The sequence below is a fragment of the Carcharhinus amblyrhynchos genome, chromosome 16 (assembly GCF_965287045.1).
Source record: "Carcharhinus amblyrhynchos chromosome 16, sCarAmb.v2.hapA, whole genome shotgun sequence".
Lineage (NCBI taxonomy): Eukaryota > Metazoa > Chordata > Chondrichthyes > Carcharhiniformes > Carcharhinidae > Carcharhinus > Carcharhinus amblyrhynchos.
The window spans coordinates 32,171,503-32,197,904 of NC_137339.1; the positions used below are offsets into that span (position 1 = coordinate 32,171,503).

General features: G+C 41.6%; 1 protein-coding gene across 1 annotated transcript in view; it reads right to left on the reverse strand.

The window, feature by feature from the left end:
- Positions 1–26,402, reverse strand: part of LOC145353946 (cadherin-4-like) — a 608,947-nt gene that overhangs the window by 139,993 nt on the left and 442,552 nt on the right. The window contains exon 5 of the mRNA XM_080204964.1: positions 1,136–1,291. Within this exon, the coding sequence (XP_080061090.1) occupies positions 1,136–1,291 (156 nt within the window). The remainder of the gene's footprint in view (positions 1–1,135; positions 1,292–26,402) is intronic.

A 26,402-nucleotide genomic window follows, 5' to 3' on the forward strand; every position in this document is an offset into this window, starting at 1 on the left:
AAGTTATTGTTTCCCCTGACTTTGGCATCCTTGCAATTGTCTAGATGAGCACAAGACAAAAATCATTTTTTAGCAACAGATGTTTAACTGAGATCAGCTAGCTGGATACAAAGGATCCCATGCACAATTAGAAGATGATCTGGGATTTCTCCTAGAGTCCTGGCTAATTTTTATCTTTTAATGGTATCACTCAAATAGTGAATCCTACGATTTATATCATTGCTATTTGTTGGGCCTTTCCCTGAATGAATTATCTGTAATGTTGCTAGGTGTCACAAAGTAGAAACTACATCTTATTTAATTTATATCCATAGAACAGAATAAAATTCCTACAGGGCAGAAGGAGGCCATTCAGCCCATTGAGTCTGCAATGACTCTCCAAAAGAGCAACTTACCCAAGCCCACCCCACATCCTATCCCCGTAACTCCATACGTTTACCATGGTTAATCCACTTAACCTACACATCTCGGGACACTAAGGGACAATTTAACATGGCCAAACTACCTAACCCGCACATCTCTGGACTGTGGGAGGAAACCAGAGCACCCAGAGAAAATCCATGCAGACACGGGGAGAACGTGCAAACTTCACACAGGCAGTCACCTAAGGCTGGAATTGAACCTGGGTCTCTAGAGCTGTGAAGTGGCAGTGCTAACCACTGTGCCACCTATCGAATTAAAGAAAAGTCCATGCACTACTCTTGAAAATATTGAGGATACAAGATCAATCTTAACTGAATGATAATAATATTTTGAACCTTTTCAGCAGTAATATTAGCTATTAGTAAAAAAAAACTGATCATAAACTAATAGATTCTGTTTGGCAAAGTATTCAAGATAGTCTATACTAGGCATTAGATTTGCTATCATACATGTGTATTATAACTTTAGGAAACCTAATACTGTGACCATTTTGAAATATCAAAATGCTGTCCCATATTAGCTCAGTCACTATATTATTTTCAGAATGAAATCTCCTAAAATTAGCACCATTCCTCAAAAAATTAGAATTTTATTGCAAGTGGTGTATGCCTTTTTGATAGTAGTAAATAGGATTATTTTCTGTTCTTAGTTTACTGGCATGAAAGGTAGCTTGAAATGGAAGAAGTAATAATGTTAAAGAGTGAGTCCTTACGTGAAAAGATGCAATATCCTCACGATCCAAGGGTCTTGTGACGTGCATTTTACCAGCGACTTGATCAATACTGAAGACCTCCATGGGTGGCTGATCTGCGCCAGGTCCAGTGATACTGTATCGGATCTGTATCTCTCTGTCTTTATCTGAGCGAATCTGAAATTAAAACATTGTGAAATATTAACAGGTCATCAAAAATACCATTCAGTGATTAAAATTTTTCGGTGTATTTGGTATCTACAGTTGAGAGACAAATAAGTTTTGAATGATTTTCTTACACCATGAAATTATTCAGTGAGAAACAAAAGAAAATGCTTGGAAATAGTCAGTGTCATAGAATCCCTGCAGTGCAGGCTATTTGGCCCATCGAGTCTGCACCAACCACAATCCCACCCAGCCCCTATCCCCATAATCCCACACATTTAGTATAATGTATAATGTTATAACGTTAGCAATGAGTATAATGTTAGCAAGTGTGAGGTTATCCACTTTGGCAGAAATAATAGCAGGAGGAATTATTATTTAAAAGGCGAAAAGCTGCAGCACGCTACGGTGCAGAGGGACCTGGGGGTCCTTATGCACGAGTCGCAAAAACCCAGTCTGCAGGTGCAGCAGGTGATCAAGGAGGCGAATGGAATGTTGGCCTTTATAGCGAGGGGGATAGAATATAAAAGCAGGGAGGTCTTGCTGCAACTGTACAGGGCACTGGTGAGGCCGCAGCTGGAGTACAGTGTGCAGTTTTGGTCGCTGCACTTGCGGAAGGATATATTGGCCTTGGAGGGAGTGCAGAGGAGGTTCACTAGGCTGATACCGGAGATGACGGGGTTGGACTATGAAGAGAGACTAAATAGACTAGGTCTGTACTTGTTGGAGTTTAGAAGGATGAGGGGGGATATTATAGAAATTTAAGATAATGAAGGGGATGGATAGGGTAGAGGTAGAGAGATGCTTCCCGCTTAGAAAGGATAGCAGGACTCAAGTGCACAGCCTCAAGATAAGGTGGGGGGCAGTTTAGATCAGAGTTGAGGAGGAACTTCTTCACTCAAAGGGTGGTGAATCTCTGGAATTCTCTGCCCATTGAAGTGGTGGAGGCTACCTTGCTAAATATATTTAAGTCACGGGTGGATAGGTTTTTGATAGACAGGGGAATTAAGGGTTATGGGGAGAAAGTGGGAAAGTGGAACTGATCCACTTCAGATCAGCCATGATCTTATTGAATGGCGGGGCAGGCTCAAGGGGCTAGATGGCCTACTCCTGCTTCTATTTCTTATGTTCTTATATTCTTATCCTGCTAATCCCTGGGACATTAAGGGGCAATTCAGCACCTAACTCACACATCTTTGGATTGTGGGAGGAAACCGGAGCACCCAGAGGAAACCCACATGGGCACAGGGAGAATGTGCACACTCCACACTGACAGTGACTCAAGCTGGGAATCAAGACAGAAAATTCACCAGCTGAACTGAATTTTAAACTTAATCATATTTATAGATAATGGATAAGTTGACCAAACATTTGCCTGGATTTTCACGGATTGTGGAGACTCCATAATGTGTCCAAAATGGCAGACTGAGTCTGGGTGCAGAGATTAGGTCCTTTTATCCGGCAGAAACAATTTTCACCATCGGGGGTGAGGTGGGGACTGGGGGAGGGTGTAGGTTTTGGGAAATTGGGATGAGACAAAACTTCCATATGGAAAACGCAAGTCTAACAGGGTCATTTGAACTCAAAATTGAGATCAAATTGACATAGTTTTCACTTGAACAATTAGCTGTTTGTTAACATAATCCCAAGTACTGTCATTATAGCATCATTAATGTTTGACTTCCTTCCATAACCCATCATTATCGTGGGAGGGGGCAGGGGTTGAAAGTTTACATTTTGATTGGCAGCTCAAAGAGATTATTAAAGGATCATTTGTCTTTGATGGGGTTATGAAAACAAGCTCTGACGAAGGGTCACTCTGATTCGTAACATTGGTTCTATTTCTCTCCATATGTGCTGTCAGACCTGCTAAGTTTCTCCAGAATTTCTGTTTTTGTTTCAGATTCCAGCATCCGCAGTACTTTTCTCTTAGGAATACAAAGTTTTACAAAGGATTCAGTACTTGAAGGAATTTAAATGTATTAAATGGGCTTTCATGAATGAGAGTGCTTTTTCCCCCCATAAGTCTGTGATAGATAAATGGAATTTAATTTTACTTCATGTCAGCATCACTCTTGAGCTCTATCCATGGTGACTACTGGGTGAGATGGCACGGAGGCTATAGGGTCCCCCAGCATAGATCAGTCATCCATGAATGCATTAAAGGGCATGAGTTTGCACCAAGTTTGCGCTGGAGCTTTAATAGGTCATAGGTTAGCATGGAGAGTATAAGAAGCCATTGAGGCAGCATGGGTTGGCATGAACTGACATGAACAAGCAAGGGGGGAGCGGTGAGAGAGATGAGAGACAGAGAAGCTAAGAAAACAACGAGGATAAAGTCACAGAAATCCAAGGCAGGCTTTTTGAACAGCTTGCCTCTGTACTTGGCAGTCCCTGTGACTGCCTCTGATCTGCATTTGGGGGTGGTGGACTTGATCTATCCTACATCCAATCCCCCAGCGGTCTCTGGTAGACATCGAAGATTCCACAATTTGGGGAAATTTTTCCTGAGGTGCTAAATTTCCTCAGGTGCAAAAATTCAAGCCACTCATTTGAACATTCTCACCCACTCCAACACCAAACCCGCCCTGGGAGACAGCACACAATTCTGTTGTAGTACAGGCAGAACGTTGAGAAAAAGGTAATTCTTTCACCTTCTCTAGCCTTGATTCCTGTTTGTTCTCAGATAATTGGGAATGGCAAAAATAAAATTATCTTGGGCAAGTGCAACCCACTCCTTAAAAGGTACGAGTTCACAGCACAGAACTTCTTAGGCCATAGAGACGAAAAACTTCTGATAGGTAAAAAAAACATTTACAATGATCCAGTACTGAGTGTGCTTTTGGGGTTGAGTTCAAAGCCTGGTCCTAGGGCAAAGTGGAACTATTACATTAAACATCATGCTTTGGAGAGGTCAAGACGAAAACCAGAGACAAATAATGCAAAAGAATTTAATTTTTCCAAGATGAATATCTCCCACCTTTATTAGTCCAAATGTTTTCATTCAAATATTTTTAAATATATAAGACACATCAAAATATGGTTTGGAAGATCACAAATTGGGTAAAATATTACCCCAACAAATTTTAATAATGTTCAGTAAAATATGAAAATTTGTAATGAGTCCTCAACAACATATTTTCAGTATTAATGCATATTATTGATTCCAACAGTTACTCAGAGTCTAAAAGCTTCTTACATTTATAATACTTTATTGAAATTTATTTGACCGTTTGTTCTTTAAGAATTGCTGCCATTAAAAATGCACTTCCTTACCAATTGACCTTGTAATTATGTTTTTAAAGTTGAGTTGAAGGAGCAGATACAAGCTGTCAGGTAAAGTATCTTGTCTTCTTTCTCCTCAGTGTTTTAGTTTAGAAATGGCTCAGATTAATGAGGTTTTGAAATTGCCATTGCTAGTATAAAACAGGTACATGAGGAAATACAACCTCAGAGAACTAAGTTTAAAAAGAAGAATAATAAGATTGAAAACTAATTCTACCGCTCTGGTAGAATCTATTTTGCTCTTTTATGGACCAGTTTGCTGTACATTCATAGTCTATATTACAGTTTAAATATAACCTTTGAATGTTTCATGACACAGCGCTGCTATTTAGTTCTCCCTGGTATTGCAGCAATCAAATCTATTTAAATTTCTCAAACCATGCTCCATTTTCTGCTAAAAAGTAAAGGTGTCTGATTGACACATTCTGCCATTCATTGGCAAACTGGTCAGCAACATGTGCCAAGGAAGAGCTACTCATTAATAACAAGCTGTCACAAGTTGTTGAATGATTTGTAATGCTCTGCCATTAACTTTGTGAAAATGACATCTCACCCTCACTGTAATTTCAAGTTGCTATGTTTGCACAGGGATTACCCATTAAACTCATCACAAAGCCATGTCTAATAATTAACGGTGTAGATATCTTTAGCTATGTGATATTTGCTGATGATACAAATCAACCTTTCCGGACATTGTCAGCTGGCACTTCCTGAAACCTTGTGGACAAAAATGTTTAACGCCTAAATTTGGTGTTCTTGTGCATTGTTCGCTGAAAGTAAGTGCGCAGGTACAGCAGGCTCGGTTAAAGAAGGTTAATGGTATGTTAATATTTAGGACTGAGCTGAGGAGGAACTTCACACAAAGGGCTGTGAATCTGTGGAATTCCCTGCCCAGTGAAGCAGTTGAGGCTACCTCATTGAATGTTTTTAAGGCAAGGATAGATCAATTTTTGAACAGTAAAGGAATTAAGGATTATGGCGAGCAGGCGGGTAAGTGGAGGTGAGTCCACAGGGAGATCAGCCATGATCTTATTGAATGGCAGAGCAGCTCGAGGGGCCAGATAGTTCTTAAGTTCTTATATTCATAGTGAGAGGATTTGAGTATAGGGATAAGGATGTTTTGCTGCAATTGTATAGAGTGTTGGTGAGGCCATAATTGGAATGTCGTGTGTAGTTTTGGGTCCTTATCTGAGGAAAGGTGTCCCTGCTATAGAGGGAGTACAACGAAGGTTTACCAGGCTGATTCCTGGGAAGGCAGGTATGTTATTTAAGGAGAGATTAAGTCAGTTAGGCTTATATTTATTGGAGTTTAGAAGAGCGAGAAGGGATCTCATAGAAACGTATAAAATTCTATCAGGGTTAGACAGCATCGATTCTGAAACAATGTTCCCAAGGGTTCAGGAGTCCCAAACCAAAGTGTCATAGTTTGAGGATAAGGGGTGAACTTTTTAGAACTGAGGTGAGGAGAAATTTCTTCACCCAGAAGGTGGTGAATATGTGGAATTCACTACCACAGAATGTAGTTGAGGCCAAAATGTCTGATTTCAAGAGGAAATTACATATAGCTCTTGGGGCAAAAGGGATCAAGAGATATGGGGGGAAAGGGAGAATCAGGATACTGAATTCGATGATCAGCCATGATCAAAATGAATGACAGAACAGGCTCGATAGGCTGAGTGGCCTATTCCTACTTCTAGTTTCTATGTAAACAAACTAAAAGGACATGATGCAATATGCCCCACTCCAGCAAAGTCTGTGCAAAACTGGAGTTAACTTGCTGTATGCAAGGTAGTTGGTCAATGATAGAAGAGGTCGATCTGTTATTTTTCTTTGAATTGATAGACCATGCTTTATCAGCACAAATGATGGCCGGCACATTAAAAATAGCGTGACTTAAAAGATAAATGGCTAGGCTTTCCAGCTGTGATCCAGCAAACCCAGCTGACACTGCACTTATTGAAACCAAGAGATGATGGAAATCACACACATATATACACACACAAACACACAGACTAAATAACACAGTAACTACACACACATACTTAGAGAGAGAGAGAGAATCTCTGTGGCATAGTTGCTCTTGTGCATAAACTGCAAGTGCCGCATTTTTAGGTGGGAAGGTTATGAATTGAAAAATGGCATGCAAATGTTAATCTTGGAGCACCCATTTTGTCTATATGCCTGTATATTTCTCATTTCTTTCTATGTACCTGTTCTATTATTCCTTTTTCTTGGTTTGTTCTGCATTTACATCTCCTTTCTTAACTGCAGCAAGTTTATGTTGGATGTGGTTCTGAAAGCACAAACAGCCTGAGATATCTCACCCCAGCGTGACCTTTACAATGACTGTCAGTCCAAACTTTCCCTTGCTGCTTCAATAATGACCTTACTTCCATTGTAAGGTCAAGGACTGGGGTTGCTGACTGATGATCCAGTGTTCAGCTCCACTCTCAATGCCTTAGATAATGAAGCACCTCATGCCAGCTTGCAGCAGGACATGAATAACACACTGACAGATGGCAGGTAATAACTGCACCATATAAATGCCAGGTAATCACTATCTCCAACCTGCAAAAGCCAACCCCTCGCTCTTTAATCCTCAGTGGAAGTGCCATTGTCAAACCCACCTTCAACACCCTGGCAGATAAATTTTACTAGAATCAAAAAACTGGGGCTTCGCCTGTTGTTAATGTAATAAGTCTTCAGAGGCAGAAGTCCCTTCACCAAAATCCTTTTACTTACAAACTCTAACAGCAGTACACAGAGTGCTAGTGGTTCGCAGTCTATCTCCGGGAGTGTCAGAGGAACTTACACTCCCCGTTAAGTTCAAGGCAAAGACTTCCTGATTGGCCCATCAATTGAATCCTGAACCAGACAGTTCATACTCCAATAGGCCAAACTGAATGGCCTGATTGAAGACATTACAGTTAGGTTGCTGTCCAACAGAGAGATCTAATCATACTGCTTCCACTCACCTACTAAAAGTAGCAAAAGGCTCCCACAGCAATGAGCAGAATTCTCCCATGCCCCCTCCACCAGCAGGTTCAATGTTGGCCTGTGTGTGGTTGGGGTGGTGGAGGCGGTGAGCAGTGCTGAGAATCTGGTGGGATTCTAAAAATCGGTTTTACGCCAGCATGAATTTCCTTGCGATCTTCCACTGGTGGATTGGGAAAGCTACTGGTGCCAGACGTGAAACTGATTTGCATCCCTTTAATGGGACGGGACAAGGTGATGTGCAGAATTTGGGATTTACTTGAAGAATGCATGGGGCTGCCTCTGGAGTTTGGAATGAAAGCCACCAGCAACCCTGGAACACCATGGCATTGGTGGGGGTGTGGGGTGGGGGCAGAGGTGGATCTTCCAGAACAAGTGTCATTGAGGAGATTCATCTTCTTTCCTCAAGAGGTCCATCTTCTTTCTTCAGCAGTGGGACAGTGATGCTGAGCGTCTTTTCAATATGACACCCAGATATGATGGTGAGACTCATGCAATCAAGCCCATTCCACCATGTCATAGTTAATGAGGTTGGGGTCAGATGATCTGGGGTGATTTCTCTTCGGTTTCCTCAGTGGGGAATACTTCCCATCCCTGTCCCAGCCATGGGACTTAATCCCAGATGGGAGAATTCTGCTCAGTCTGTTCATATAGAAGGTATATTTTGAATGACATTTCACTCATCACAATACCCTGAACCAATCTTAATACCACCGGAATGCAATCTGTGCACTGTAATATACAGTCTGGTATTGCAGTCCGCAATCGTATATTCCCAGAAGTCTTGAAGAAACTTAATTGACAAGTTTCGAATCGGTTATCATTTTTCTTCACTCAAATACTCCTTGATGGTTCTGTTCAAGCAATGTGCTGCATAGCAAAGGTTGTTGATGAATTTAAGGTAGATATGAACCTGCCATTACTTGCACACTGCCGCCTGCTCTCCCTCTATGGCTTTGTTCATGTGACTGATTTTCACGCATGTCATTTCAGTATGTAAGCCTTTGCCAAACTGACTTCCAACATGACGACCGCACTTGTAGAAAATTATTTGCCCAAAGCCTCATTTCTGAAAGGGTTTTCCGAATAAAACTTAATACTAGTCTCGTACTTCTTGATCCAACAACAGCCATTGACATTGTCTGATACATGGGTCTTCTGTGAAGATATCAAGAGCCCTACCACATTGGGACATTTGCTTGGTTGATTCACTGTCATGAAGCTGACATTTCAGAGAGCACATGAGATGACCTGCACTGGCTTGTCAAGTTACCAAATCAATGGTCTCCTCTGGGGATCAATGCTAGCATCACTTTGTTTAAATTTGTGTAACAAATGACCAGGTCGCAGAAATTCATCTCTGCTGTCAGTGTCTTTACCACTCAAGTTGGTGACTTATCCACCCCAAGAAGCACATGCACTGTCATATGTTTCATAACATGAATGTACTGCCTGAAATGGCATCTTCAACCACACATCACCAAGATTTTTTCCTGAGGGCAGCATGGTGGTACAGTGGTTAGTACTGCTACCTCACAGCTCCAGAGACCAGGGTTCAATTCTGGCTTTGGGTGACTGTCTGGAGTTTGCACATTCTCCCCATTTCTGCATGGGTTTCCTCCAGATGCTCCGGTTTCCTCCCACAGTCCAAAGCTGTGCAAGTTAGGTGTGTTGGCCATTAGAAATTGCCCCTTGATGTCCCAAGATGTGTATGTTAGGTGGATTAGCCATGGTAAATGTGTGGGGTTACAAGGATAGGGCAAGGTAGAGGGCCTGGATAAGGTACTCAATCAGAGATTAGGTGCAGACTTGATGGGCCAAATGGCCTCCTTCTGCGCTGTAAGGATTCTATTCTATGATCTGTTTTTCACTTAGACAATGTGAGCTCATCATTATTTTAAATGATCAACTTCTTAAACATGTCTCTCACCCAGTTTACCATTCACTGGGCACTAGCCTAAAGAAACCATCCACTGAAAACTGCAATCAGCTATGTCTGAGAGCTTACCGCTCTGTATTATGGCCATCACCTCTCACATCTCTCATTCAGTCAAAGATCATTGCATTCCCAATTGTACATGTTCATTGCACACCAAGCTGGCGATACTCAACTTCATGCTACAATGTATCTTTTGTCAGGCACATTGCATCCTCCACTCTTCCCATTTCACTAGACCTGTGCAACACAGTTGATTGAAACATCAGATTCTGAGAGGTCTTGACAAGATGGACGTATTGCTTCTTCTTGTGGGAGAATCTGGTACAAGGGGGTCACTGATTAAACAATAAGATGGCACCATTTAAGATGGAGGTGAGGAGAGTTTTTTTTCTGTGACGTTCATGAGTCTTTGGAACACTCTTCCTCAAAAAGTGGCGGAAGCAGAGTCCTTTGATGTTTTTAAAGCAGAGCGAGATAGATTCTTGATAAGCAAAGAGGTAAAATATCATAGAGGGGTAGTTGGGAATGAGAAGTTAAGGTTACAATTAGGTCGGTCATGATCTCATTAAATGGTACAGCAGACCTGTGGGGCCAACTCCTGCTTCTGATTCATATGTTTGTTACGTAACGTGATTGCTTACTGCTATCATCCAGATTCAGCAGCAGCAAAATTGGTGAATCAGGCTGACAATTCAATCTGATCTGTTCTTTCTATCAATACGGTCAAACTTTCTAGATTCCTGGGAGTGTTCAACAGAGGGCAGCTCAAGAATAAAATCTCTTAAATGAAGAACCAAGTAAAAAATCTGTCATTTAATCGTCAGTTAAATAAAAGCCTATCATGTTGGCAACTAGATCATTTCAATGTTTGTCAGCTGAGCTCCATTTGGTCAGAGATCAGAGAATCTATCCAGTTTTGCATTAAAAACATTGAAAGACTCTGCTTCCACCACCTTTTGAGGAAGAATTCTCCAAGGACTCACAACCCTCAGGGAAAACAATTCTCCCCATCTCCATCTTAAATTGCGATCTCTTATTTTTAATCAGTACCAGATTCTCCCACAAGAAGAAACAAACTCTTTACATCCACTTTGTCATATTTCTCAGCATCATATATGTTTCAAGCAATCATGTTGTATAAGTCTAGTAAAAAGGGAGGAGTGGAGAATGCGATGTGTCTGACAAAAGACGCATTGTAGCATGAGGTTATGGGTTTGAGGCCCAATTCATATCATAACAATAGATACTTCAGTGAGGCTCTGAGAAAATACTGTATTGTCACAGATATTTAGGGTGAGATATTAAATTGCAGTTCCATCTGCCTATTTAAGTTGATGTAAAGGGAAAAAGGCACCAAAGTCTGAGGTCACTTACTAAACAACTCAAGAACAGTTTCTTCCCAGCTGCCATCAGACTTTTGAATGGATCTATCTCGTGCTAAGCTGATCTTTCTTTGCATCTTAGCTATGATTGTAACACTACATTCTGTATTTTCTCCTTTCCTTCTCTATGAACGGTATGCTTTGTTTGTATAATGCACAAGAAACAATACTTTTCACTGTACACAAATACATTTGACAATAATAAATCAAATCATAAGAATTCGGAGCAGGAGTAGGCCATCTGACCCCTCGAACCTGCTCCGCCATTCAATAAGATATAGCTGATCTTTTTGTGGATTCAGCTCTACTTATCCGCCTGTTCTCCATAACCCTTAATTCCTTTACTGTTCAAAAATTATCTATGCTTGCCTTAAAAACATTCAATGAGGTAACCTCAACTGCTTCAACTGGGCAGAGTAATCAAATTAAATCAATGACATTATTCAAGGAAGAGAAATAAGACAGTTTTGTGTCCTTGCAAAAAAAAATCACCCTCACTAGAAACAGATGATCCACTTATTCAATGTTTATGGGATCTTGCTGATTACAAATTCACTGTAATATTTACTACCAACATGACAACATTCATTCAACGTAAACTACTTTGAGGACCATCTACATTTAATTTTGTCCTTTGAAGCTCTTAACTAAAATTTGTTTCTTCTTATTGAGGCAAGATCATAAGAAATGGCAGCAAGATATTTAAACATCAGGCATAAATGATAAAACTTTTCACACCATGCTATCCTGCCTCTGTGGCACTGCTCTGCAGAGTCCCAGAAAATGCCTGAAGCATGCCAGTGATGCCATTACACTGCCAGCTTGCTATGATTTATAGCAGACTATTTTCTGTCGAAACAAAGTTTTCGCCCAGCTGTTACCAAGCTCTGGTGATTTTATGTGGTTTTCAATAAAATTCAAATCATTTTTAAAGGACCCATTAAAATAAATCACAAGGAGAGTCCTGTCAGCTTCTTTGGCTTGTGAGGGGTGCAATCACATCACCAGCAGCACAAGCTCAATATAGCCCCATAGAAGAACAAGTCCTTCAACTAACAGGAGTGCAAATTCATTTCAAAATGTTTTTAATAGAAAAATAGCAAATTAAGTCAATTTAATTGATGCAACATTCAAGAAAGCACTGTAGGTAAACCTGCATAAATGGTTAATTCTCATAACAGCGTGGAAAGGTACACCTCGGACCGTTGGTTTCAAAGGCTGAAATCAGCCTGGAATCCAGTCAACCCAGGTTCATATGTGGGCATCAATGGCTAGGCCAACATTTATTGCCCTTTCCAAAGTGCCCTTCAGAAGTTATGGTGAGCTTCCTTCACGAATCACTGTAGTCCATGCAATGTTTGGTACACCCACAGTGTTGTTAGGGAATGTGTTCCAGGATTTTGACCCAACGACAGTGAAGCAAGGGTGATATATTTCCAAATCAGGAAGGTGTGTGGCTTGGAGGAGAAGGTTCAGATGATGGTGTTCCCAGGTATTTGCACCCATTGTCCTTCTAGATAATAGTGGTCATGAGTTTGGAAAATGTGGTCTAAAGAGCCTTGGCGAGTTCAATCTCAATCCCTGCTGGTTTTTTGACTCCAGCAGTGTATCAGACTGTATGTGCAGTACTGTTTGCTCCTGATAGGGCTACCTATGATGCCATGGTAAGATGGTTGGGGGAGAGGTGGGTGGGAATGTAGAGGCGGTGAGAAAGGCTACAGTGGTAAGGTGATCCTGGTCATCATGGTTCAAAAGGTCAACAAATTCTAGCCACCAACCAAGCAAGATCATGCAGACAATGATGCCCCAAGGTTCCCACATTAAATAAAATCTTGCATAAGCTTTTAACAGGTTCCATTTTCCAAGTGCTGTGAGATGAAGAATAAAGAATGGGGACCGGCTGTCAACCTGGGAGTCCCTGGTCAACAATCTGCATGCAGATAACAGATGCATGAAGATCTTGGACACCTGTGTTGTCTCAGAGATGTCTTGGGTCAGAAGATCAATGCTGCACCCTGATAGTACTGGTATCAGGGTTTGGAAAATGTTATCTAAGGAGCCTTGGTGAGTTCCTGTAATGCATTATGTAGATGGCACCCACTGCTGTCAATGTGAGTTGGTGGAGGAGGGAGTGGATGTTTCTGGATGGAGTGCCAACCAAGTGGGCTGCTTTGTCTTGGATGGTGTCAAGCTTCTTCAGTGTTGCTGGGAGTTGCACTCACCCAGACAAGTGGTGAGTATTCCATCACACTCCTGACTTGTGCCTTATAGATTGTGGAAAGGATTTGGGGAGTCAGGAGATGAGCTGCTCACAACAGGATTCCCAGTCTCTGTACTGCTCCTCTAGTTGCTAGTCTTGTTCTGTTTCTGATCAATGATAACCCTCAGGATGTTGATATGGGGAAGGAAAGGGTGACAATAAGCCTTACATTTGGGTAGTAGTTTTTGTCTTCTGGTATAGGCTCTTGAATGCACTACCAGAATTTTCCAATTATACAGATGTAGGACTCATGATATTTCACCTACAGCTCAGCCGTAACAAACATGACACTATTATTAACCCTTATGCCGTTGACTCAAATGAAGATGTTAAGGAAAAGTCCCACTGTGACCTAGATGAAATCCTCATTGTCATCCCAAGAGAAGTAATAATCAGCCTTTCTTGGGTAATTTAATTCCAGGGTTGACTGTACTCCAAAGCCAGGAGAAGAGCCCTTGGGAAAAAAAACTGGATGGGAAAAGCCAATGCAAATGGTGACTTCCTGCTGAAATAGAGTGCTCAGCGCGGCTTCATTATAACAAACACCCTCCACTGCCAGAAGGACAATATCAAAAACAAAGGGAGGCATTCTAGATCAAAACACTGGAACCGCCAGGATTTTGTCATTATTCAGGCCAAAGATCTAAGTGATATTTGAAGCAGGGAATCGAGACCTGCTGGAGAGATCATAGACTTGTTCATCCAACTAGCTCCATCAAATCACAAGACCCAAAAAGTTCAAGAGTAAGAACATCAATGTCTTCACCCTAAAGGATGTTGACCAAAAAGGAGAAATCCAAATGCCACACGTGACCAATCAGAAAAATCTTCACACATCCAACTCAACTCCTGAACAGTGGGATCAAATAAAGTTGCTGTACTAAAGTCTTCTGCGCAAACCATTGGGTTTTGAGTAATGTCATCACTTGGGCTTGTTTAATGAAAACAATGCTGAAATGCAACCTCCTCAAATAAAAAAAATGAGCATCCTTCACTGTCTGGCCGAACAACCAATATCACAAGATTAGGAGCCATTCCAAGAGCTCAAGACTGACACCCAAAGGCAAATCCAAAAGATAAAGGACATGTGATGAGAAGATGAAGCCTGAAAGATTCATCAGTATACTGTCATGCATCGGTTTACATGGATTTTGTACTCTTTAAAAATCAATTCATGGGATGTAGGCATTACTTGCTGAACCAACATTTATTGCTCATCCCTAATTGCCCTTGAGCTGAGTGGCTTGCTGGGCCATTTCAGAGGATATTTAAGTGTCAACCACACTGCTGAGATCTGGAGTTATATGTAGGCCAGACCAATAAGGATGGCATATTTCCTTCCCTGAAGGACATTAGTGTACCAGGTGGATTTTTATGATTATGTTTCATGGTTATCATTAGATTTTAATTTCAGATTTTTGTTGAATTCAAATTTTACCATCTGCTATGGTGGGATTCGAACATCAGTTTCCTGAGCAATACCCCGGATCCATGGATTAATAGTACTTACTGAGAACATTATAATACAAATATATGTTATAACTTGTGTAATTCTTATAAATCTGTATGCACCTATAAAAGATACAGTGGGGTGGAGGTGTAGTGTATTATAGCTATGTTGAATTTTTTTTGTTAAAAGTTAATCAGCAATCCTGTGATTCTGCACATCCACAACTAAAAATAAATAAAAGTTACAATCTATTGAGCTAACGTTCTGCTCTGGAATCTGTCTAGTAATAACATCAACTGAGATTGTATCACAAGAAGTGTCACCACAATCCTGTGATTGCTTTATGATGATATGACTGTAACTGACCCTCAGGTGGGAGAGCTGAAACAGGTAACATCAACATCTGGACCAGCGTCAAGCATGCCTATGTGAAAGCTCCATATGATTTATAATCTACTTGATAGTGGCAATAAGATCAACCTGCTCTCTCATGTCAGTATTGAGTACCATCTGATGGAAAACTCTTTTAACCTCAGTAGCCTCAGTGCCAAAAGTAAACTGGCCACCATTGATATAATTTGTCTACAGTTTGCGGATGAGTGCAGTGCTGTTGCCCACTTTGCACCAGATTTGCAAACTGCTCTTGATCCCTTCAATTCTGTAAAAAGAAACTTGGCCTCTCCCTAAATGTTGCCAAAACAGAAATCACACAACATTGCACATGTGGTCAGCTAAATATTCCACCTCCCTTACATGTTGAAGAGACTCGAGAATATGTTGAGCACTTCCCATACTTTGGAAGCCACCTCTCTCAAAACAGAGCAGTTATTGTCACCTTGCTCCTGTACTGAAGTTAGTTAGACTGGGATGGGTGCATCAGTGACAAATACAAGCTCAAGAAAATTTCCATCAGCAATGCCTCTGCCACATCCCCTGAATTCAGGAGGACTGTTGTACAAATGCTCATGTTTTCTTGAAGCCAGTTGCACCAGTGTTCAGATGGAACTCCAGCAAATCAACTTTGATAGACTGGACATTGACTGGAATTCTCTGGCCATTCACGCCCCGCCGCCACTGCAAATGAGGATGGAGAATTCGGAGCTCAATCTAATATCTGTTCATTGAAGAGAGACCGAAGAATCCCCCTGGTGCGAATGGCTGGAGAATTCTGGCCATTGTGTCTGAATGACTGAAAAGTGTCTCAACCCTCTAGGTCCTGTTCTCTCAATTTTCAAATGACTAATTGTCCAGGAAGGCTAAAGGAAACATGTCAAAGAGGCTCTTCAATCATGGTTAAGAGTTTATTCAAGGATGTGTTGAATAGACTTTTGACTGAGAAGAAAGCCAATGGTTCCGGGGGACAAACAGGTAAGTGAGTTGACATCACAATGAGATGAGTCATGATGTTATCGAATGGTGGAGCAGGCTCGGTGGGCCAAATGGCCTACTGCTATTTCTGAATCTTACGTTACAATGTTCCAAAGCTCTACCTGAGGCGTGGGAGCATTGACATTAATAACTGGGAAGAGCTTGCCAGCAATCGTTCAAAATGGTGACAACTTGTCCATCAAGCTGCACCATGCTTTGAGTCTCAATGATGAAACAGAACGATGACAGAGAAAGAAATCCTGCACTCCAGATCTCATGGGACAAATTTCCGAGTACCCAAATATCTGTGGGTCAAGAATCAGCCCATTCAGTCACATGACGACCCATGTCAGAAAGCCATGACGCTGAGTAGACATGATTATCTAATCAAGGGACTGATGACGCTAGCAATCCTGTCCGAAGTTGGCCCCACTTCATGGAGTTGGTGGCATGTAAAATGCTGACAGGCACTGAACCTTTCTCCAAATAAATACAGCCACGCTTTATTTAAAGTTTATTTATTAGTATCAAAGTAGACTTACATTAATGCTACAATGAAGTGAAAATCCCCTAGTCGGTGCCTGTTTAGGTATACGAGGGAGAATCTAGCAGGCGAATGCATCTAATAAGCACATCTTTTGGACTGTGGGAGGAAACCGGAGCACTTAGAGGAAACCCGTGCAGACATAAGGAGAACGTGCAAATTCCACAGTCAGTGACTCAAACCCAGAATTGAACGCAGGTCCCTGACACTGTGAGGCGGCAGTGCTAACCACTGTGCCACCGTGCCACCTATCACAGTGACATAGTGACATTTACATTGTGACACATTGTAAGGATGAGAGAAGTGTAGAAAATGGAACCAAATCATTTCCAGGCAGGGGCTTTGGAGGGGGAGGAATAAATCATTTGGAGAATAGGTCAGGATTGGCATTTTATACGCTTGGCAACAAAACCCCTTCTCAGTCAGAGAATTTGCAGGGAGGAGAAAGGAGAATAACATATATAACTAAAAATCAACAGGAGTTTCTATTTTTATACATTCTCTTATTCAGCTTGTAATTGCCAACCAACAGCAAGTAATTGGAAGCCCTTTCCATTATACAAATCGGATTCTTTTATATGTTGAAACAAAAGACAAAACTTTGCTGTTTAGTACATTCAATGCTTTCAAAAAGTATTCAAAGGCCCATTTTCACACTTTCAGAAGTACCATAATTGACTACAATTAGGTGTTTTAAGTGCTCCCACAAAAGAGGTAATGGATTCATTTCAAGACTGATTGTGCACATGAATTGCCACCAAGGGGCCATTTAATGTTCACTTTCAAGTCTGCTTTTAAAATTGATTTTATTTTAATGTTGGCAAGGAAAGAAATTTGATATAACATCAAAGCCAAGTTGTTGCACGGGGTCAGATTGCAGACAGAACAGTACCAACTGCTCCATGACTTGTCCTGCAAGTTACCGTGGATTTTACCTTCCCTGCTGCTGAAATTTAATACTCAATAGTGGCCAAAATGCAGATATTAAAATTCTCATCTTTTCCCTCTAATATTTAACTCCCATCTCCTCCTGTCGGTGTTGATTAGTTAGATGCAAAATGCTGTGGCTGCTGGAATCTGGGACAAAAACAGAAAGACTGCAAAATCTCAGCAGGTCTGACAGCATCTATGGAAAGAGAATAGAATCAATGGCAGGAATTTTACCGGCACTCCTGCTTGAGGCTCGTAAAATCCCACCCAGTGGAGAATGCCGTTGTGCGAGTCTTGCGCACCCTGATGGCAGGTGGGTGTGCCGATAAAATTCCGGCTAATGTTTCGAGTCTGGATGACCCTTGGTCAGAGTTCTGACGAACGATCATCTAGACTTGAAACGTTGGCTCTACTCTCTGTCCACAATGCTGTCAGACCTGCTGAGATGTTCCAACATCTTTCTGGTGTTGATTAGCTCCTGGTGTATGGTACTCAAGGTGAATTGAGTACCACACAGCAGGGAGTAATCGAGTTAACATTTCAGGTTTGCGACCTTTGATCAGACCTGAAACCACTGCTGGATCTTATAGTCACGGTGGTCCACCTGGCTGCTGAGCCAGTGGAAACCCCCCAACTCAGGAATTCCTGGGAAAGTTCCCCACCCTGCCTCACCCAGACCCTTTCTGCTGTAATTAAAAGTCAGTCAGATACTTAACTGATCAGCAGCAGGGTTCCCAGGTCCCATGGTGATCACTGCTGGCAGTGCTTTAGGCCTCAGGATGGAAAACAATCCAAGTAATTTGGGCGAGATTGCTGGGGCCAGACAGGCAGGCCTTGGGAGGGTTAGCTTAAAAAGCTGTCTGGATGGATGGACGTTCTGGATGGGCAAACCTTGTCAGCAGTTGTATCCTCCTTTGAGAACTTGGTGTCCAAGCATGAGGTCCAACCACCTCACACAGCACCACCCCCACCCCTTCCCAATCTTGGGTCACTGACAGGCCCTCCAGGATATACCTGGTGCGTTGTTTGTATGACATGCTGTGCCCCCTTTACCCCAACCCCTCCACTGCTGGTTGAGGCCCTGAAATGGACCTTAACTGGTCACTCGAGAGCCTCAACTGATCTTCAGGGAGGAAGGTCATTCTCAACCCTTTCTGCCTGAGGTGAGACGGAGGGGGAAGTTGGAAAAGCAATAGGCTTGCCACCCACCCCGAGCCTTCCCATTTTCTGCTCGAGTTGGGGAGAGGTGGAGCATTAAATTCCATCACTGCCTCCCCACAGATGCTGCCGGCCCTGTTGAGCATTTGAAGCATTTTCTATTTCTATATTAGATTTTCAACATCTGGAGTATTCTGTCTTCTTATGTTACCATGACACGCAGTATCATGGTAACAATATCTTGCAGTACATTGCCCAGTTTCAAAGTGGGGGCTGAGGCAGGAAGAGCCAATGTGTTTACAAACAATAGAGGCATCAGATCTAAACCCCTGCTATGATGCAATCTATACTTTCAGCAATTGGAGTGGAGCATTCAGAAGTATGAAACGTGCTGATTACTCCCAGCAGCACCAACAAAGACAGTACAACCTCCACAACGGCCTCAGCTAAAATCAGCACAGAGTAGCTGACCTGGGATATTTCTAATTGATATCATCGTTCACTCCTTCAGCCAAATATAGAAAATATAAAAATACAACCAAACAAGCAAGTCTAAATATTACTGTTTCTGAGGTAACGAAGGGTTAACCATGTATTGTATACAGTATAACTGTGTTATAAGCTAGTGTTAGAAACCCTACAGTTCAGAAGGAGCCTGCACCGACAACAAACCCACCCAGGCCCTATCCATGTGACTCCATGTTAGTCCCCCTGACACCTGGGGTAATTTAAGAATGGCCAATCCACCAATCTTTGGTGTGTGGGAGGAAACAAGACATATGGAGAACATACAAACTCCACATAGATAGTGACCTGAAGCCAGAATTGAACCTGGGTCTCTGGCACTGTGAGGCAGCAGTGCTAACTACTGTGCCACTGTGCCATCCATTGTCTAGACCAGTTTTGGTCAGACTGCAATGAGTTTGCTGCATCAGTTTGTTCAGTATAGCACAGCAGCTAATGAAGTGTTATTTGCAGTAATCCTGCCCAGAACCTGTTTGAAGTGAAAAGCCAGCTACCCAAGACTAAAATAACACTGCTGTGGAAGCAGCTGTCCCATCTTGCTAACCATGCCTTTAAGGCCTTGATCCATGACTGGTGAGCATCTGGACACCACAGTTCAGGAAAAATATAAAGGCCTTCAGAATGCGAGACTTACCAATGATCATGAAAACCTACAGCACAGCAGGAGGCCATTTTTCCTGCCATGATTGTGATGGCTGTTTGAAAGATAGTTATGTTTCATTCCACATCTCTATTTTGTTTGAACTTTTAAGTTCATCATGTATAAATAATTGTCCAACTCCCTTTTAAAATTGTTTATAGCATCAGCTTCTACATCTTTTCAAATGGAGTATTCCAGATCAGATCCATGACTGGAATCGTGTTACCAAGGTTCAGTCTGTTGTGAGGAGAGGTTGGAAAAGTTAGCTTTGCTCTGAAGAAGTACATACAAATTTGCATTTCTATAGTGTTATTCATGACTGCTGGATATCCTAAAGCACATCAGGCATTGAAGGGTAGTCACTGCTGTGATGTAGGAAACATAGCTGCCAATGTGAGCACAGCAAACTCCCACATAATCTGTTTTAGGAATATTGGTTGAGAGCTAAGTATTGTCCAGGATAACTGGGAATAACTTCCCTGCTGTTCTTTGCAATATTGCCATGGGGTCTTTTACATCCATCTCAGGCAGCAGAAGGGGCCTCTATTTTGATATTTCATCCAAAAGATGGTGATTGTGCAGCACTCCTCCCCTCTGCACTGGAGCATTGGACTTGATTTTTGTGGCCAAGTTCAGAAGCAGAACCTGAACCAACAACCTTCTGACTTAAAAACCAGCCTCCCTCCATTGACTCTGTCTACACTTCCTGCTGCCTCGGCAAAGCAGCCAGCATAATTAAGGACCCTATGCACCCTGGACATTCTCTCTTCCATCTTCTTCCATCGGGAAAAAGATACAAAAGTCTGAGGTCATGTACCAACCAATTCAAGAACAGCTTCTTCCCTGCTGCCATCAGACTTTTGAATGGACCTACCTTGCCTTAAGTTGATCTTTCTCGACACCCTGGCTATGACTGTAACGCTACATTCTGCATTCTCTCGTTTCCTTCTCCATGAATGGTATGCTTTGTCTGTATAGCGCACAAGAAACAATGCTTTTCACTGTATACTAATACAGTGACAATAATAAATCAAATCAAAGATAGAAGTGCTCTTTAGTGGCGTACTGATATTGTTATTGGACGAGTAATTCAGAGACCCAGGCCAATGCACTGGGGGCCCCCCCAGTTGGAATCCCACCATGGTAGACGGTGAAATGTGAATTCAATAAAAATCTCAAATTAAATATCTAATGAAACCATTTTTGATTGTTGTCCAACTCATCAGGTTCACTAATGCCCTTTGGGTCTACATGTACCTCCAGATCACCAGCTCTCTGAAATGGCCTAGCAAGCCACTCAGTATAAGGACAATTAGGAATGAAAAATACTTGCTGGCCCACATCCCATGAATAAAAAGACATAATAATATTCTCCTTGGAACAAAAAAGGTTGAGAGATGACCTAATGTATGTTTTCAAGGTGATGGGAGAATTTGATAATGTGGATAGAGAAAATGCATTTCCTCTGGCAAACTGCAACAGTGGTTCGCACTGCTGCCTCACAGCACCAGGGACCCAAGTTTGATTCCTGGCTTGGGTAACTGTCTGTGCAGAGTCTGCATGTTGGGAGAACACGTGTCTGTGTGGGTTTCCTCTGAGTGCTCCAGTTTCCTCCCACAGTGTGAAAGACGTGCTGGTTAGGTGCCTTAGCTAAATTCTCTCACAGTGTACCCAAACAGGCATCAGACTGTGGCGACCAGGGGATTTTCACAGTAGTTTCATTGCAGTGTTAATGTAAGCCTTCTTGTGACTAATAAATAAACTATAAATGGGTCAATAACTGAAATTATTGTCTGAAAATTATTGCCAAGAGATCTAACAGATTTTTTTCCCACTCAGAGTTGTCAGGATCTCAAACATTCTATTTGAAAAGATAGTGGAAGCTAATTGTACGAATAACAATAGAAAGAGAGTTGGATGGGAACTTGCAGGGTTACAGACAAAAAGAGGGTGATTATTCTAGCACAGACACAATGGACTGTATGGCCTCTTTCTGTACTGTAAGTTTTAGTGAGTTTATGCTACGTGCCACCGCCTCCCTCAAATCACCTGGTGCAATGGGAAAAGGAATAAACTGCTGAGCACATCAATTCTGTGTTATAACCAACTGGCAGAGCAGCAAGTCTGTAGAGAAGTAAGTGAAGGTTAGCTGAAGGTTTCATGTGAAGGTGGAATAAATAAACTGCCTATAATGGAGAATAGAACTAAATGAGAACTTTGAGGGGTGGTAGAATGACTAAAAGACAGAAAATTGAATAGCCAAAATACATAAGAAAACAAAAAGAATGATCAGTAAAGCAATAGGTAGAGAGCTGGAGATAATCAAATGACAGGCCATGATAATAATGGTCTGTTAAAGGGCCATGTATCTGAAACATTAACCAAACCATTTTCCTTTCTTCACTTATGGTCCCCGTTCTACTGAGATTTTCCAGCATCTTTTATTTGTATCTCAGATTTCTAACACACGCAATGGTTTGTTTTATGGACCTCTAAGAATGTCAGGAAGAAAATGACAGGTCAAGAAATTTAGCAAGTTACCAATTAATGACATGAATGGCAGACTGCTGCCTGATATGGAGAAATAATTCCATTCCCAACAAAACCCTCACCCTGAAATTTGACTTGTCCACTGGGAAATTTGGCATGTCCTCTACGACTCTCACCTATTTCTATAGATACACAATAGAAAACATCCTTTCTGGCTCATCACAGCTTGGTATGGTTCTTGCTCTGACCAAGGTAGCAAGAAACTACAAAGGGTTGTGAATGTAGCTCACTCCATCACGCAAACCAGCCTCCTCTCCATTGATTCCATCTAAACTTCCCGCTGCCTCGGGAAAGCAGCCAGCATAATTAAGGACATCACTCACCCCAGACATACTCTCTTTCACCTTCTTCCGTCGGGAAAAATATACAGAAATCTGAGAACATGTATCAACCGATCAAGAACAGCTCTGCTGCCCACAGGCTTTTGAATGGTCCTATCACACATTGAGCTGCTCTTTCTCTTTACCCTATCAGTAACTGCAACACTACATTCTGCACCCTGTCTTTTCCTTCTTCCCTGTGTACTCTATGAAGAGTATGTTTCGTCTGTCACAGCTTGCAAGAAACAGTACTTTTCACTGCAACCCAATACATGTGACAATTCAAGGCAATCTGATTCCACACAAAACCCTCAATGTGAAGTTTATTTAATGCAGCGTAAGAAACAAAGATATAAGCATTTATATAAGCCTTTCACAACCACCATCAGCGTCTGAAAGGTGTAACCGGCAGCTAATTGGTGGTGGAGCTGCCTGGTGAGATGTTTGTGTCATTGCTGAGAAAGATTCTTGGCAAAGCTGTCTATTAGGAAATCACTTCCTGACCCAACTGTAGTCCCAACATCCCAAAGTGGATTAAATGGAGAAGATTACTTCATACCAAACTCACACTGAAATGCTTCCAACTATTTTATAAGTTAACTTTCATTCCAATTTATCCGGGCAAAGTCCCCTTACGTCCCAAGTGGGAAAACACAGCTTTGACACGGGTAACTTAAGATACTATACAAGAAGCACTGAAAAGCTGGGAGCACAGCAAGGACTCCAAAGGCAGTTAGACAGAAAATTTAATCAGTAGGTGACAGTGGATTCATTCAAACATATGCTCAGGGTTTAATATGAGCTGGAGATTGTGAACATCTGATTAACAGCTGAATGAGAGAATGCTTGGGGAAGGGGGAGGTGTGATGGGTGAACCCTGTGGCAAGGATACAGAGTTTGGGGTGAGAGTCGCGGTGAAGGTGTTGGTTCATGTCATATATGTAAGAATGGAGGAGAGACATTATTCTCAATAAGATAAATGAAAAGGATTTGAGGAACAGAATACCAAGAAAGATGTTCTTTGGATTTGTTTTCAAAATTAGTTCTAAACCTGTAACTGCAGAGTTATTTTTATAACACATAAGCACTGTACAATAATTTTTCATTCCTCAGGTTGCAGTTAACAATTTTCTTTTCTTCAGAGATGGCATTTTTAAGATTGATGTTTTTCTAGCTGCACTGTAGCATAATGCATTCCTCGAAAGATTAATGTTCTTGTAGCTGCACTGTAGTATAGTGCATTCCTCTTAAGCATGCAACTTATTTTTCCACTTGTCTTATGTGCAACCTGAAAGTGCTCATTCAGCTGTTCCTGTCCATCTGTCACTGTCCAGCAAGCGAACCATTAAGGATGTGAATTGTAAAATGATTACAGCGAAAGTGATGCCAAATAAGGGTCTATTCTACTTTGATGGTTCTCCAGCATTCTCTAACAGACTGAAATTAAAGAGTAAATGGTTTGTTCCATTGAAAGCTGTTGCACAATTCTGGCCAAAGCAGCCAGAAGTTGTAATTTTAATGGTCAGTTTGGAAGTTACTGGACAGCGCTGTCTCATTGCAAGTATTGAGGAAACTTTACCGTATGTGATGCAAAAGATCACAACACAGTCTTTTGAAATGGAACGGGGAAGTTATCCCTGGTGTCCCGGCCAATACTTATTGCTCAATCAACATCACAAAACCAATTATCTGGTCATTATCACATTGATGTCTGTGGGAGTTTGTTGAGTGCAAATGAGTTCCCATGTTTCCTACATTACAACATTGACTACACTTCAAAAATATTTATTGGCTGTAAAGCACTTGGAGACGCCTGGTAGTAGCAAAAAGTACTATATGCAAGTCCTTTTTTGTACAAAATACGTTGTAAGATGGAAATCTGAAATAAAAACAGAAATGTTAGAAATAATCAGCAGGTGATGCAGCATCCGCGGTGAGAGAAACAGTTAATATTTCAAGTTGATGACCTTTCATTGTGGGCGGCACGGTGGCACAGTGGTTAGCACTGCTGCCTCACAGCACCAGGGACCTGGGTTTGATTCCTGTCTCAGGTCACTGTCTGTGTGGAGTTTGCAGATTCTCCTCATCTCTGTGCAGGTTTCCTCCGGGTGCTCCAGTTTCTTCCCATAGCCCAAACATGTGCAGGTTAGGTGGATTGGCCATGCTAAATTGCCCCTTTGTGTCAGGGGGACTAGCTAGCCTCAATGCATAGGGTTATGGGGATAGGGCCTGGATGGGATTATGGTTGGTGCAGACTCGATGGGCTGAATAGCCTCCTTCTACACTTTAGGATTCTATGATTCTATGCAAACTGGAAAGATCAGAGATGTGACAGGAGTGTTTAGGCAAGCACAGAGGCAGGGAAGAGATTCAAGGGACAACAATGATGGGGAATGGGCTGTGTTAGGGTGGAAAAATGGAGGGACAGGACCAGGAAAGATTTGAAGTGAGATTTTAACTCATTCACAACCCAAACACTCGCATAGACTTAACACCAGGCCCCTAACCTCTTCTGCCTTCCAGCTGATCACAAACCTTTCATTTTGCTCTTCCTTATCATCACTTTCCCACATCTGGCTTTTCACTGACTCTGTACTCACCTTAAACCGGTTACACCTCTATTTCAATTCTGATGAAAGAAAGACATGCATTTATAGATGTCTTCCTTTCCTCTTTCTGATGAAAGGTCATTAAACCTGAAAGTTTAGCTCTGTTTCTCTCTGCCCGGATGCTGCATGTCCCACTGAGTATATCCAACATTTTCTGTTTTAATGCAATATGGGTATGGTTCCATGGTCGCTGATTTTGGAAATTATTTACACAAGAATGTGTGACTACAGTGTAAATTTGGCAGGTAGCACTTCTGCTGCAGCACTTTGCAAATGTATCCATTGGCAGCCTTTCCCAGTGACTGAAGAAGATGCACAGTGAGCCTAACACAATTGGCTATGTAAAACATGGTTGTCTATATTTATACTGTCATGATGTGGATGTGCCGGCGTTGGACTGGGGTAAACACGGTAAAAAGTCTGACAACACCAGGTTTTAGTCCAACCGATTTATTTGATAGTCTATTTGATAGACTATCAAATTTGATAGACTATCAAATAAATCGGTTGGACTAAAACCTGGTGTTGTCAGACTTTTTACTATATTTATACTGCCATTAGTAACTTTGCTGCCTCTAAAGAAATAAAATCATCTATTGGAAAGAACCTCAGACCCTACAGAGGCACTGGTTTTATCTTATTCACTGGTGCTCTAGCCCACTAATGCCTTCAGCAGCAGTGTGATGAGGACATATGACACATGCACTCACTTGGCTCCAGTAGATGCCAAATAATGAGATGTTTAGCTAACCTTTCAATGAACAATCACCTGATTAGCAATTGCAAAGGTGGTAATGGGTCATTAATTCAGTCAAGTGTTCATTGTATACAGTTTGTGTTCACAATCAAAAATGAGCCTCATTATACAGAGCAAACACCCTTGGAAAAGAATTCATTATATGTAAATATCAAACCAATGTATATGCACAAGTATAAAGTACACATAAGAAATACACATTTGAATAGAGTAGCCTTCAGAGTTGTCCTAGAAAAAAAAACAGGTTTTTCTCTATATTTGAATGCTTGAAGGGCTTTGTTTAATTTTGCTTCTGATTTGGTTCTGTTGTGTCACAGACGAGCAGCAGTATTCCATAAACATTTATTTATTATTTTCCGCAATAGCTACATGAAAACATAGTTGTTTGTTCCAGTGATGAATTTCAGTAAGA